Source organism: Leptonychotes weddellii, chromosome 10 (genome assembly GCF_054177405.1).
Source record: "Leptonychotes weddellii isolate Sample4059 chromosome 10, ASM5417740v2, whole genome shotgun sequence".
NCBI classification, from domain to species: domain Eukaryota; kingdom Metazoa; phylum Chordata; class Mammalia; order Carnivora; family Phocidae; genus Leptonychotes; species Leptonychotes weddellii.
The window spans coordinates 28173201-28188706 of record NC_138378.1 but is presented as its reverse complement, the minus strand read 5'-3'; the positions used below and the strand labels follow the sequence as shown (position 1 = coordinate 28188706).

Genomic DNA, 15506 nt, shown 5'->3' with positions numbered 1-15506 from the left:
CTGAATTCCCTGGGAGATTCACCCACGTCGTTGTGTGTCTGGATAGTTCATTACCCTTAACCGCTGACGGGTACTCCCTGGTATGGACACACCACAGTTTGCTTAACCGTCTCCTGAGGAAGGATATCTGGGCTGTTCTAGTTCTTCGCTGTTATAAATAAACCTGCTACGAACATTCGTGTATAGGTTTTTGCTTAAACGTAAGTTTTCGTTTCTCTCAGCAATCACTGGGTCATATGCTAATTGCCAGTTTAATTGTATAAGAAACTGCCAAACTCTTTTCCAGAGCAGCTGTGCCATTTTACGTTCCCACCAGCAATGTGTGAGTGGTCCAGCTTCCCTGCTCCTTTACCAGCATTTGGTGGTGTCGATTTTTATCCTAGCCATTTCTACAGGTATCATTATTAGTTTAATTTGTTTTTCTGATGGCTTACCTGAATATCCTCTTCGGAGACATGTCTCCCCGTGTCTTTTGCCTATTTTCTATTTGAATGGTTTACTTTTCTACAGTTGAGTTTTGACAGTTCTTTATGTACTGGAGGCACTAGTCCTTTGTCAGATAACAGATTTGCAAATATTTTTTTCCTGGTATGTACCTTGTCTTTTCATCCACTTTATGTGGGCTTTCAGAGAGCAAAAGTTTTTAATTTGGATGAGGCCCAATTTATCAATTTTTTGGCTATTGTAGATTTCATGTCAATCATTTCCATTTGCTTTTTTTATAACTTGGATTTCTTCGCTGAGCTTTTCTATTTTGTCATCTGTTTCAACAGAATCTGTAACCGATCCTGGAAGTGCTTGTATGGTGACTGCTTTAAAAGCCATAGCAGTTCATGCCAATGTCAGCTTCATCTCAGTGTTGGTGTCTGTGACCTGACATTCAAGTTGTGATTTTTGTTTCTTGGTAGGATGAGTGATCTTGGTCCTATTTAAATCCTTTATTTTAGCATATAGCCATCCTGTTTAGGTTTAGCACACAGCTCATGGCCTACTTTTATGGGCTGTGGTTCTAATGACAGGTTAATTTTCAGAGCCTTTGCTGTTACTTTTGGTCTCCTTGGTTTATTGGGTGAGGCTGCCCGAGGGACTAGCCCAGCCTCTGGGTGTCTTTCAGTGGGGGGTGGATCTCAGGCCCCTCTAAAGGTAGGCTTTCCGGGTGGGCTGCTTGTTGTACTAGAATTCCCCTTTTCCAGCGCCCCCAGCTGCTCCCCAGCTGCCCCAGTGAATGTAACAGGGAAGGGAGCAAGGGGAGTCTCAGGCCCATGGGGACAAAGGGGCTTCTCAGGCCAGGTCACTTACTGTGTTGGCAGAATCCCCTTGCTTATGCCCCCTCATCACCTGGGTCTGGCTTAGCAGAGGAGTGGAGTCTCTGGCCCAGTGGAGGAGAGTGCTTCCTCTGGTCTCTATTATGGGTTTTTCTACAGATTCCCTTTTGGTGGGTGCTGGGCTCTCCTGGTGATGTGGCAGTCCTGGGGAGAAACGAACCTACCTGGGCCCCTTCTTGTTGCTAGGTGGCAGGCTGAAAGGCACCAAGTTCTGGTCACCTTCTGTTGGGCGGGGTGGGGGGGGGGGCGCGGGAACAGAAGACACCCTGCCTCTGTGTGGTTCCTTCAGTCGTGGGGCCCAGAACCAATTCATCTTCTTACCATTGCTTGATATTCTTCGACTGCCTCCCACACTTCTACGGTTTATAGTTGTGTTTAGCAGGAAGTAATGGGTATGCCATCTTGTCAGATTAGAAATCCCAAAAGATTTTTAAAATCTCATTATCCTTTAATGCTACTATAATTTCATCAAATAAGGCAAATTTAAATCCTTTGGTCTTATCTTTGCAGAAAAGCACAACTTTTCTTGGCAAAGGAACAAAGAAAAATCAGATATCATTTTCTAATGTTTGTATTCTAGCCTGCTATCAGTCAAGAAAGATAAATGAAAAGGTGTCCTCAAATCGTACAATGCATGTACAGTAACTAGATTTAACACTGGTGGCCTTAAGACAAGTTAGCTTCTCAGATTCCAACTGAGTAATCTCTAATAACTTGGAGGTTTTATTTCTAGTAGGCACAAAAACTCTGCAAACAATGAATTATAAAGGCTTACCACATCTGGTACACTTAAATTCTTGTTCTTGGTAAGGCTCAGGAATATGCAAAAAGTAGTCACTAGAGGGCAGCAGACTCAAACACTGCCTCATAGCAAGCAATTGCCAGGCGCCATCTCCAGGTTCTAGACCCAGGGCCAGTTTTACCGGCTAAAAACATGCAATATTATTTTACCCCATTCTCCCTCAAACTCGACTTCTAAAATGGCATGGGCCCATGGGTAACTGCCTTATCTTTTTACTTATCCTGTGCCCAACATGCCCTAATATTTTCCAGGAGTTCTTTATAGAAGAAAATTCTGGATCTATTGACTGAGTACATTGTGAAGAAATGGGGCGAAATCTCTTGGCTTGTTTTTAGAACTTATTTAAATTTTCCACTCAATTGCCTTATTTTGTGAGCAGGAAAAAATTCATAATGCTATGAAATGTAATGAGAGTTTTCTCGGGGCGCCTGGAAGAGCGTGTGGATCTTGGTTTGGGGTCATGAGTTCAAGCCCCACGTTGGGTGTTGAGATTACTTAAATAAACTTATAAAAAAAAAAAGATAGTTTTAAAAAGCAGTCCTTAGGGGCGCCTGGGTGGCTCAGTCGTTGGGCGTCTGCCTTTGGCTCAGGTCATGATCTCCAGGTCCTGGGATTGAGCCCCGCATCGGGCTCCCTGCTCAGCAGGGAGTCTGCTTCTCCCTCTCCCTCCGCCTCTCCCCACTGCTCCTACTCTCTCTCTCTCTCTCTCTGTATCTCTCTGTCTCAAGTGAATAAATAAAAAATTCTTAAAAAAAAAAATAAAGCAGTCCTTAGAGGGTGCTTTGCAAGCGAACTGGGCATGAAGTTGTAACAAACCAGCAGCTGGAGTTGCCACTGTTCTGTCTGCAGCTTCCTGATGTTCCCATGGCCAAAAAACCCCCCAGCTCTAAGCCATCTCCAAGTTCAAAGGATTCGGCAAACAATGGCAAAGCAGAGCCACCAGAAACAGACACCTGATATCCGTGACAAATATGGTAAGGCTGCCTCAGCCAGTGGGGCCACTTTCTGCGTTGCTGTGTGGGCATACAGAGCAACACTAACTAGAAGAGAATGGAATAGAATGGAACCTGTCCCCTGTTGGCAGAGTCACCCCAAAGGAATGGAGAGATCAGTAATTATCCCAGCTGGTGTAATACGGAATTGTTTCAAAACCAACTCATAATTGATGCCAAGTAAAAGCACTGTGCACGCATTAAAATAAGGCATGACTGAAGAAATAAAGTACATGTGAAACCTTCAAAAAAATTAAAATAAAATAAGTAAAAAGCAGTCGTTAGGGATATTCCTTAAAGCCATAGTCTCATGCACTAGAATTAAGAGAAATATTTGCTGGAAAAATAAATTAAGGAAACAATTCTGCTTGGAACATACTTTCTTCACCATAGAGAAATGGGAGTGATAATTGTCTGCTCTCAGAAGCCTTCTGTCTCCTCACAGATGTTCATTTCTCTGCTGTATTCTCATCAAGAGAAAAAGCTGAGGGCTTTTGAGAGGCCAGGGTGGGCTAGTCTGAAGACTTTCCAAATGAGAGTTAAGCAAATCTGCAGGGATTAGGTAAGAGTATATACTATTTAACTTAGAAGCTTTCTCATCCTAGAGTACATGTAAGATCACTCACAGCTTAAATTTGATGACAAAGCTCTAATCTGGTGATCAAGGGACTGTACTACTTTATATCTATTTTCATACCTTATCAAATTCCATGTATATATGCTTTCCATTGATTCATTCAACCAGCCTTTACTGAGCACCTACTGTGTGCCAGGCACTATATACCCTTATTCTCTGCTCACCCGTCAGGGTCTAGGTTTAAAAGGCAACAACTGCAGGCACCGTGTGATGAGACAGGCAGAGAACAAAATGTGAATCCTGAAAGACAAGCATGGGCGACCCAGGAATGGATAAAGCACTTACCCTTAAAAAGTATGTTCCAGTAAGCTGGGTTTTTGTCGCTTCAAGCACGTTATCAAAACCCAGCTCTAGGAAAACCTCCAGGGAGCCTGGAGGTAAATAAAGGGCAGCCACTCAGCAAACAGCATGATTTATAACTTCAAAGGGCAGAGAGCCAAGTTTAAGAATAGTTCCTGGGCCAGATGAGAAAATTTCTTCTGGACAGAAAAGTTATCAAGGGTTGTATTTATTCCAGCAAACAGACTGAGAAGACTCGTTTTCTTCCCTTGGTTTTTAAAGATTTTATTTATTTATTTGAGAAAGAGAAAGAGAGTGTGAGCTAGAGCAGGGGGAGTGGCAGAGGGAGAGGGAGAAGCAGGCTCCCCGCTGAGCAGGGAGCAGGATGTGGGGCTGAATCCCAGGACCCTGGGATCATGACCTGAGCCAAAGGCAGACATTTAACCAACTGAGCCACCTAGGCATCCCTCTTCCCTTGGTTTTAACATAAGCAGTTGCATCCTACTTGGTGTTGAGAAATTTAACTGAGAAGGCAATGCCTTCTCTCCAATTAGTCTGCAGGTGGTTAGAGCTTCTTCAGCAATGGGAAGATGAGAGGCTGAAAGGCGAGCTCAGGGAGCAGTGGATAGGACCCTGGTCAAAATGAACCACAGTCCTGGTCACCCCTGGGATGGTGCTGATACTAAAGGTATATTTAGGGTTAGCAGGGTTAGCAGAAAGAAGCCAGCAGAGACTGAAGGAGAAACACTTAGGAGGAGAAATATTTAAGACTTACTACTTAGCACTTACTCATGCCTGAATGTTCGCATTTCTTTAAAGTTCTGCCTTTGAAGTCAGCCTGACCCAGATTTGAGTCTTGGCTTCCCACTATTCTTTGGGTAACATATCAATATGTAACCTCTCAAAGACTATTTCCTCCTGGGTAACATGGAGATCACAACAGTACTTATTTCTCAGGGGTGGATATAAGAATCAGAAGGAACGGTGCACAGAAAATGCACAGCACGGCGCCTGGAATGTACGTGTACAACAAATGATAAACTATTAATCTCTTCTCAACTGCATATAGTCTCCTCTGTCCTACAAACACATCACAGTGAATGGTACTTATGATGGGGTACATTTGATTATTTCAATCAAGTTGTTTTCTCATACTTTAAGAAGACACAGGGCGCCCGGGTGGCTCAGTCGGTTAAGTGTCTGCCTTCGGCTCAGGTCATGATCCCAGGCTCCTGGGATCGAGCCCCACATCGGGCTCCCTGCTCAGTGGGGAGTTTGCTTCTTCCTCTCCCTCTGCCCCCCTGCCCCCGCTCATGCTCTCTCTCTCTCTCAAACAAATAAATAAAATCTTAAAAAAAAAAGACACAGCTGAGTGACAAGTCATGAGTGAATGCTCACTTGCAGTAGCCTTGAGAGAGAGCTATCAGGTCAGACTCTGTACACCTGAACTTCAGAGATAAATGTCAGTAGGTGTGGCTCTCGACAGGAATACAGCCCGTCTTTCAAATCAGCTGGGATTTCTTTTTAAAACTATAAGTGCAGGCAAAGTACACAGAAGTAAACAAGTCTCTTCTCCCACAGCAGGTGTCTTTGAAACTCAAAACAGAGGAGCAGTGAGAGATGCTGCAGTCAGCAAATAGCCTTTGAAAATAATTCTCCTCTTATACTAGTATTTCTAATGACTATTTAACGTTATCTACAATTTAGTAGCCTAAAATAGAGAACTATATTCTTCTATTTTTAGAAAAGGGGTGGAAAAGTCACAGTTACAATAGTCTGTATAGAGGGTCACCGAGGAAATAGGAGTTGCCAGGTTGCTCTGTGACCTCGGGTGATTCATTGAAAGGAAAAAAGATATAGTTATCTACTCTTTTTTTTTTTTTAAGATTTTATTTATGTATTTGTCAGAGAGAGAGAGAGAGCGAGGGAGTACAAGCAGGGGGAGTGGCAGGCAGAGGGAGAGTCAGGCTCCCCGCTGAGCAAGGAGCCCGATGTGGAACTCGATCCCGAGACCCTGGGATCATGACCTGAGCCGAAGGCAGACACTTAACTGAATGGGCCACCCAGGCACTCCTTATATTTATCTACTCTTAAATAGCAAATTCCTTGGATGAAATGCCTAAGTATACATTAGTTAGAATATATATTTGTACATAAATGTACATAAATATACATTAAATATGTAATAAACATAAATATACATTTCTACATAAATGTACATAAATATACATTAGTTACAAAATGGCCTTTGAAGATTGGGATGTTGACAGATTCCAAAAGCAAAAAAAGGGGACATTAAACCGCTATTTAACTTTAGACACAGAGCTTGGGCTGTCAGCTAGGGCTTTTAATCATCAAAGACTTACTGTGTTTAATGTTCAAGTATCAGCCAAGTTCTTAACAGATGCTCTTCGAAGTTAAAGTTTGAGGAAAGGGCTCAAAAAGAAAGATTTCCCACCTCCATATTGCAATGTGTAAGCAAAAACTTCAGAGGAGCTCTTTGTCCTGATGAGAATGTGTCTGGGGCACTCCCCGGAACAAAGGTTGCAGAGGGCCCTGATGAGATCAGCAACATGAACTAGGCAGACTTTCTCAAGCGAGAGTAGTACACACAGGACTTCACCTCCAGGAAACCTTGGTGACTGCTTTTGAGGGGTTTATCCAAGACCACTGACCACCTCCCTTGGCACTTCCATTCTGCCTGCTCTATGCTTTTCTCAAGCCCAGTAACAAAAGAGAAAGGGAACAAGTATTTAAGAGGCAAGGCGTCCAAGCCCATCAATAAGTGTGTGGTGGAGGGCGCCTGGGTGGCTCAGTTGGTTAAGCGACTGCCTTCGGCCCAGGTCATGATCCTGGAGTCCCAGGATCGAGTCCCGCATCGGGCTCCCTGCTCGGCAGGGAGTCTGCTTCTCCCTCTGACCCTCCTGCCTCTCATGCTCTCTGTCTCTCATTCTCTCTCTCTCATATAAATAAAATCTTAAAAAAAAAAAAAAAATAAGTGTGTGGTGGAGATTAACGGACGGGCTGAACTGGACTCAATTCGGCAGTCTCTGGAGTGGCCTGGAGTTGACCAGGGAGGAAGGAGCACATTTCAAGGACGGGAACAATGCAGCTGAGGCATTTCGGCCTGACTCTGCATTAAAACCAGCCCAACAGGAGTGGCAGGCCCATGTGAATGGGTAGTTAGACATCCACCAGCAGGGGCCTTGGCATGCACCTGTACGTTGCCTGGGGCCTTGCCAGTTATTAAAATATTGCAATCCTGCGGAATCGTCATTAAATATTTTGAACACACGCCCCGGACATGAGATTACACACATCTCCAAGGGACTTAAACAGAGGAATGTGACAGAAATGCGGTTTCAGGAAGACCTTGTTGGCAAGTGTGGTCTTCTGCCGGATCTCACCAGGAAGGACAGAGGGAGGCACTTTCATGCTCCTGCGCCTGGCTCAGGTGACAAGTTGTTTGTTCTATCATCACTTCATAAGGAGTGGTCAGACAACCCTCGCCCAAGCCACCAGTTCAAGACAGATGAGCTGTGTTCATGTGGACAGACACAGCCCAGTCTCGCCTGCCTTTGGGTACCCAGACTGAAATGACCAAGGCTTTCAGGTTTTTCTGACTAATACTTTCAGATTCTTATCAACTCATTGAGTTTCCTAGAAAGTGCTCTTAAGTCTCATGTCCCTTGCTACTAATATCCTCCTCCAGGGCATGAACAGTGATATGGCAGTTGGGCATACAAGATAAGGGCAGGGAAGTATCCATTAGGGGGGCACCTGGGTGGCTCGCTAGGATATGCATCCGACTCTTGATTTCGGCTCAGGTCATGATCTCAGGATGGTCAGACTGAGCCCCTCTTTGGGCTCCGAGCTCAGCGGCGAGTCTGCTTGAGATTCTCTCCCTCTGCCCCTCCCCCCACTCACATGTGCATGCTTATGTGCGTGCGCACACGCTCTCTCAAATAAATAAATAAATCTTTTATTTATTTGACAGAGAGACAGGGAGAGAGGGAACACAAGCAGTGGGAGTGGGAGAGGGAGAAGCAGGCTCCCTGCGGAGCAGGGAGCCCAATGCAGGGTTTGATCCCAGGACCCTGGGACCACGACCTGAGCCCAAGGCAGACGCCCAACGACTGAGCCACCCAGGCGCCCCTCAGATAAATAAATAAATCTTAAAAAAAAAAATCCATAAGGTTTAGCTCCTGGGGAAGATCACTGGCATGGGAGCAAGGGCAGGCCTAGTTTTGTGCGTAATGGGGGTGGAGGATATGTGCCCAGGAATGAGGAACAACTGTAAGAAGCAGCAGAATGGAAGACAGGCAACCCCTTCAAAAAGCCTCACTGGGAAGAGCAGGTGAGTGATGGCCAAAGCCAGAGGCAGCTGCACGGTGAAATGGGGGATCCTCTACAAAAGTGAGGCTTCAGCTTGGGTCCCTTTCCTTACAACCTGGCTTCTCCAGTGGTCCCTGCCATCTCCTAAAACAGAGGCCACTCGTCCCTAGCCTGCTACTCTTCCAGGGTTTACAGCTGTGATGCTGACTCCAACCTTGAAGTTGGGACCTCGCCACTCACTGATAAGCCATCTGCACACTGACTGCCACCTGCCGGGATTTCTGGGTACTCTTGCTGCGTTACCCCTTGCAGGGCTGTGCTCTGCTACCAGTGGGCTATTCTATACCACCACGGTGGACCCCACCCCCTTGCTAACTGTGTGTCTGAATTTCGACTGTAGGTTTTGACAGTTGGGCTAATTTGACTGAATCTTTTTTTTTTTAGATTATTTATTTGTTTTTGAGAGAGAAAGAGAGAAAGAGCGAGAGCAGGGGGAGGGGCAGAGGGAGAAGCAGACTCCCCGCTGAGCAGAGAGCCTGACACGGCGCTCGATCCTGGGACTCCGGGATCATGACCTGAGCTGAAGGCAGATGCATAACTGACTGAGCCACCAGGTGCCCACCCATGACTGAATCTTAAAGGTCAGCTCCTGGCTCCTATTTCACCCAGCAGCCAGAGAAGCCAGGTCCTGGCTTCATCCTCAGACCTCCATTCCACTATGAGCAACCTACCATACTCAACCAGTTCTTGAGATAGTCAACCACACGGTGAGCCAAACACAAGCCACATGAGTGTAGCCAACAGTGAGCGAGTACTAGGGTGGGTACAGCCCAATGGTGACTGTCAGCTGGAAATCTCTGACTGTATTCACCAACCCCTAGAAGGTCAACTTCCTAACAACACACAACAGCAAACAAGCAAACCAAGAATGCAAGTTGGCCAGGGAGTGGGATATGTTAAGAATCTGAAATAGAACAGTAGCCATCAGAGCACCAAGAGAGACCAATGTGTCTCTGAGTAAAGAACAGATCCAGAGTTATCAGAACTAGATTAAAATGTGGGCAAAATCTGCTGGAGGGCTATGGGGGAGAGAACCTGTAAGTACACCTACTCATGAACACAGTGAAGGGAAGGAAAGTGGATCTACTTATAAACAGAAAATCAAAACTCAAGACCCTGGACAGTTTTGAGAAACTGGAGATGGAAGATGATCAGCCCAGAGTAAATCAGGCTGGGCAGTTAGGACAGTGACTTCCCCCAGAGTTTAGGACTGCATTTTAGGAACATCAGAAAGAGCCTCCAAATCTCTCTTCTACCTGTCCTTGATTCCTGAAATTAAACCATTCTTTTAGGGCTAGGTCCTCTTGAACAAAGAGCTTCCTGGAAAAGCCAACACTTGAAGCTACGGTTAGTCATTTGTCTTTCAGTCTAAGTTTCAAATTGTTTTTTGGGAGGCTTTGATGCGTGACATGTGAAGGCCCCCAGCACCCAGGGATGGGGCGGAGGCCCAAGCAGGGAGGAGAGAAATGAGAGCTGAGACCCCAAAGGGCACAGGCCCAGAGTGACTCACCCAGGTGTGGGGTGCCCATTATAAGCCTCTTGTGTTCTTTTTTTTTTTTTTTAAAGATTTTATTTATTTGACAGAGAGAGACAGCGAGAGCAGGAACACAAGCAGGGGGAGTGGGAGAGGGAGAAGCAGGCTTCCCGCCAAGCAGGGAGCCCGATGTGGGACTCAATCCCAGGACCCTGGGATCATGACCTGAGCTGAAGGCAGACGCTTAACGACTGAGCCACCCAGGCGCCCAAGCCTCTTGTGTTCTATCTTGACAAAAATGGCACAGGATTTATATCACTGCACATGAGTTGATAACTTCCTTTGCACACACTGATGGCTGACAGTTTGGCCGTGTCTCCAGCAGTTACACAATTTGACTTTTCTTCTGGAAGCCAGAGGCAATCTGACAATCTCCTCCAACACTGATCGTGCTATGGGGCTAAATTCAGGCTTCACCTAATTCAGTGCCGCCTATGACTCCCACTCCTTATACATGGAACGTTCCAAAGTCACTCATAACCAGCCTTAAGCTAGACGTGTAGGGAGTAGAGAGGAGAACAGAGTTTTATGTTAGGATCAAGTTCAGCCCCAAATCCATACAGGTATATCTCTTAATGAAATAATAATGGCAGTTAACATTTACTCATTCTTTCCTCATACAAGTACTTACTGAGTACCTCCTATCCTGGAGTTTATATTCCAATGCGGGGAGACAAAGAAACTAACAGTCCTACCTAGGGTGCCCAATGGCCCTGCTGCTGTGGAGAGGAATAAAGCCGGGGTAGGGGATGACAGAAGAACCTCAGCAGGAGGGAGGGGGGCTGGCTCTTAGATGCGGGAGGCAAGGGTGGGCCTCCGTGAAGGGCGACACACACTTGGTGTGGCGGAGGCCCAGCCCGGAGAGGGCAAGGAGATGGGTAGGAGGTGAGGTTAGAGAGGCGGCAGGTCCAGGGCCCAGAGGGCATGGGCACCAGCTAAGGACTTAGGCTTTTGCTCTGAGACAGATGAGAAGCCATGGGAGCTTTGCGCCAAGGACTAACATGATCTGATTTGTATTTTAAAAGGATCTTCTGGTGGCTGTGTTGAAGAGAAACTTTAGGAGGACAAGGGCAGGTATGGAAAGAGGTGGTTAGGAGATGTAACAATAATCCAGAAGACAGACAACAGTGGCTCACACCAGGGTGGTGGCCATGGAGATGGCAAAACTCTTCAGATTCTAGATTTATTCAGTGGAGCTGACAGTGAGGGACCGAACGTGAGAGAGGTTGAGAAGGACTCCTAGGTTTGGGCCTAAGTGAACAGATGGGTAAAAGTGCTTTTCTGAGATGAGAAAGCCTCAAAGAACAGGTGTGTGTATATGAGAGGGAAGGAACTGGGGAGGCGGGGAGAGAAATTAGCAATCTGGTTTAGGATGTATCAAATTTAAGAAGCCTAACAGAAGTCTAAGTGATGATGTCAAGTACACAGAGCTCAAAACTGTTAAGAAATGTCCCCCCAAGTCCCATAGCCAGTAAGTGGCAGAGCTCTGAGTCCATGTCCGTGGACCTCCGGGTCTGGACCGGGCAACGAATGGGGAAGACAAGGGCTTTGGAACCAGAGATGGTCACTAACTATGTCAAGGAATCATCAGTAAGCTTAAGTAATAGACTTTTTGGCAATTCTGCCAGGGAAACTTGTAGAAAAGTTGTTCCCCAAATGCAGAGCATACTTCATACAAGGAATACTAAAATCCCTGTTACTATCACCTATAACATAAAACAGGCCCACATTGCCACTTTCTGAAGTTTTAAAAGAACAAAACAAAAAACACTTCCACCCTCTCCCTGTTGAGCCTCTGAATGCAGCTGGACGGCGATTAGAAAGGGACTGAGACAAAAAAGGCCTCCAGGAAACAGCTCCCTGTCACGGTTACACCAGGGAGCTTGTCCTTTGAAGTCTCTCCCCATAGTGCTTAGATAAGATGTTTTCTACCCCAGACAATGGGCCATTCCTCAGAGAGGTGCTACCGGAAGGGAGAGAAACAAACACATACCCGTATATAGAGTGTGTGTGTATGTGTGTGTGTGTGTGTGTCAGTGTTAGCTTGTTTTGAACTCTGCTTCTTACCTGAATCCACATCAGAAGAGGAAGGAAGAGAAAGGGTTTCCACAGAATTAAACGCCTCGCTGTCGGCCTCCTGGTGGGGTCTCTGCAGCACATAATCTCTTATGTCATCAACTGGTGGCAAGTCCAAAGCACTGCTCTCCTCTGACTGGCTGTCTGGAGTGGCTTCCTGGGTCGCCATAGTCCTGCCATGGGAAAAACAATTCAATACAAAAGGCACTGCAGAAGAGGAGTCTCCATTTCCGCCACAGCTTGAAGGGCGCAAGTCCCAGAATACTTCATGTTCCCGTTAGTAACGGTCTTCCTTGTCCTTACTTTAGACCCAGTATTTGTTTACCACGTTTCTTCATCAGGAGAAACAGACACTCTCAGCACAGAAAGAAACCATTAATAGGGCACCTGGGTGGCTCAGTTGGTTGGGCGACTGCCTTCGGCTCAGGTCATGATGTGGAGTCCTGGGATCAAGTCCCGCATCGGGCTCCCGGCTCAGCGGGGGACCTGCTTCTCCCTCTGACCCTCTCCTCTCTCATGCTGTTTCTCTCTCTCTCAAATAAATAAATAAATAAATAAAATCTTTAAAAAAAAAAAGAAAGAAACCATTAATAATTTCACCTGGAGGGGCGCCTGTGTGGCTCAGTCGGTTAAGCGTCTTGACTTTTGGTTTCAGCTCAGGGGGTGATCTCAGGGTCGTGAGATTGAGCCCCACGACAGGCTCTGCGTTCAGTGTGGAGTCTGCTGGAGACTCTCCCTCTCCCTCTGCCCTTCCTGCTCATGCTCTCTCTCTAAAATAACAAAGAAGGAGCACCTGGGTGGCTCAGTCGTTAAGTGTCTGCCTTCGGTTCAGGTCATGGTCCCAGGGTCCTGGGATCGAGCCCCGCATCAGGCTCCCTGCTTGGCGGGAAGCCTGCTTCTCCCTCTCCCACTCCCCCTGCTTGTGTTCCCTCTCTCACTGTGTCTCTCTCTGTCAAATAAATAAATTTAAAAATCTTTAAAAAATAAAATAAAACAAAATAACAAATAAATCTTTAAAAAATAAAATAATTTCAGCTGGAGAATAAGCTGCATGTCTGATAAGGATGAAACACCATGTAGCACCATAATCCAAGGGCTACAAGAATATTTAATGAGACAAGAAACTGTTCATGAGGGTGCCTGGGTGGCTCAGTTGGTTAAGCTACTGCCTTCGGCTCAGGTCATGATCTGGAGTCCCCGGATCGAGTACCGCATCGGGCTCCCTGCTCAGCGGGGAGTCTGCTTTTCCCTCTGACCCTCCCTCCTCTCATGCTCTCTCTCTCTCAAATAAATAAAATCTTAAAAAAAAAAAAAATGTTCATGATATATTACGTGGAAAAAAGATTTCTGTAACATACAGTATCGTGTGTGGGGTGTCAGCGTGTGTGTGTGTGTGTGTGTGTGTATGTATGAGTAAGAAATCTACAGTTCTATAGCTAAAAAAAAGCATCTGCAAGGGTATATTCCAAATTAACTTAATGGTAATTAATTCAGTGGTTTAGTTTCTGAACAGTGAGATTATAGATGATTTGTATTTTTATCTGTGGCATACTCAAACACACATTCACTCAATTATTTCACATGCCAGGCCCTGGGTATACGAAGGGGAATGTAATAGACCCTTCCTTCCAGTTGCTCACAGCTTGGGACGATCCAAACACAGAGATATACCATGTAAACACAAGGACAAGACAGAGGAGAACCCAGAAACGGACAGTAAGCTTTCTGGATGAGGTTATCCCCAAGCAAGGGGCAGGCCAGACCATGGCTGGAGGAGAACATAAACACCAGTAGAACCAGCTTGGGCAACCACAATGGCATGGCTGTCGGGAGTTCAAAGTGAGACTCAAAGAATAGTCACGCATGAGTAACTGGGGAGAAACAAACCCTGTGGTTTCAGCTGGATGACCGTGGGGCTCTCTCCTGTTCCTACACCAGCTCTGGGAAGGACGGCAAGGCCCGGCAGCTGTCAGCAACATGGAAACACAAACTCTCCAGCTGAGCTCTAGAGACCACAAAGGTGACTTACTGGGTTCATCATTTGGACATTCCTTGTTAAAAATTAGGTGTTCCTAAAAAAATAAAATAAGGGCGCCTTGGTGGCTCAGTCAGTTAAGCATCTGCCTTCGGCTCGGGTCATGATCCCAGGGTCCCGGGATCAAGTCCTGCATCGGGCTCCCTGCTCAGCGGGGAGTCTGCTTCTCCCTTTGCCCCTCCCACCTGCTCGTGCTCGCTCTCTCTCTCTCTCTCTCTCACAAGCTCGCGCACAAAAATAAATAAAATCTCTTAAAAAACCAACACTTAAAAAATAAAATAAGGTGTTCTCCCTCTGCAAGTCTGACTCATAAATTGCTGTCATCAATAAATCATATTGTAGCCAACACCACACATCGTGACTGCCATGGGCCACCACGCGCCATGCAGAGGAGCTACATGGTCAGATCTGCAGATTTGGCAGCTGGATAGGAGATGCACTTGCAGGGTTTCAGCCCAGTGGCAGGCAATCTCAGAAGCAACAGGAATTCCTTCACCTGTCATGGTCCCGGTGAGAGAGGAGGAGCATGTGACTAAGGGCAGGGCAATAAAGAGCAGGGGACAGATTAAGTGACATATTTAGGAACTAAAATGAGAGTAGAACTTAATAACTGAATGGATAACGAGGTTGAAGAGAAACTGAGAGTCAACAAGGAGTGGCAGCTTTGACGATGGGGTGGTTTTATGGCCTGAGTTAGAGAAGAGTAGAGGAGGAATAGCTTTGGGAGGAGGCCGTATTCCATATTATGGAATATGGTGCAGCTGTTAAAATGATGGTTGGAACTTGAAAGATCTCAAAGACATATGTTTGAATGAAACAAGCAATTTCAGAATAAGCATAAGAGTAGATAACATTTATCCAGTGTTGGTTGGATGCCAAGCCTTGTGCTAAGAGCTTTATGGACAACAGCCCTGGGAGGCAGGTAATCCTGCTACTACCCTCATTTACAGTCAGAGAGTCAGACACAGAGAGAAGCAGAGTAACCTGCCCAAAGAAACTCATCTAGAAAGTACCAATCTAGGATGAACCCAGCTCCAAGGCCTCCCAGCCTCCTGCGTCTGCACAGCCCAAAGTACCACCTGATCAGGCAAAGATAGGGGTGTATAAAAACAAATCAACAGAGAGGCCTGGCAAGATTCTTCTTGTTTGAGGACGCCTGATCACATGCTGTTGTGGACATCCGCTCAGGCAGAGAGTGAGCCAAGACAGCAGCTGATTGCTTCTGCAAGAAGCAAAGGGATCAAGGTTCCCAAAGAAGCAAGAACATCCTATCTTTCACACATTATATTAGCCAACCAAGCCTGAAGTTTTTTTGTTGTTTTTTTTTTTTAAAGATTTTATTTATTTGGGCGCCTGGGTGGCTCAGTTGGTTAAGCGACTGCCTTCAGCTCAGGTCATGATCCTGGAGTCCCGGGATCGAGTCCCGCATCG

General features: G+C 46.1%; 1 protein-coding gene and 1 pseudogene across 5 annotated transcripts in view; one reads left to right on the top strand and one right to left on the bottom strand.

Moving 5' to 3' along the window:
- The window catches only part of SHLD1 (shieldin complex subunit 1), an 81486-nt gene that overhangs the window by 58596 nt on the left and 7384 nt on the right, over nt 1–15506 (bottom strand). For 4 of the 5 annotated variants that reach the window (XM_081833199.1, XM_006735489.3, XM_081833203.1 and 1 more), the window contains exon 2: nt 12032–12213. In XM_081833199.1, the coding sequence (XP_081689325.1) occupies nt 12032–12209 (178 nt within the window). In that variant the 5' untranslated portion in view covers nt 12210–12213. Of the gene's footprint in view, nt 1–12031; nt 12214–13927; nt 14265–15506 lie in introns of those variants that run through there. The other variant, XM_081833200.1, reaches the window with a different exon arrangement.
- LOC102734784 (cytochrome c oxidase subunit 7B, mitochondrial pseudogene) lies at nt 2984–3398 on the top strand (annotated as a pseudogene).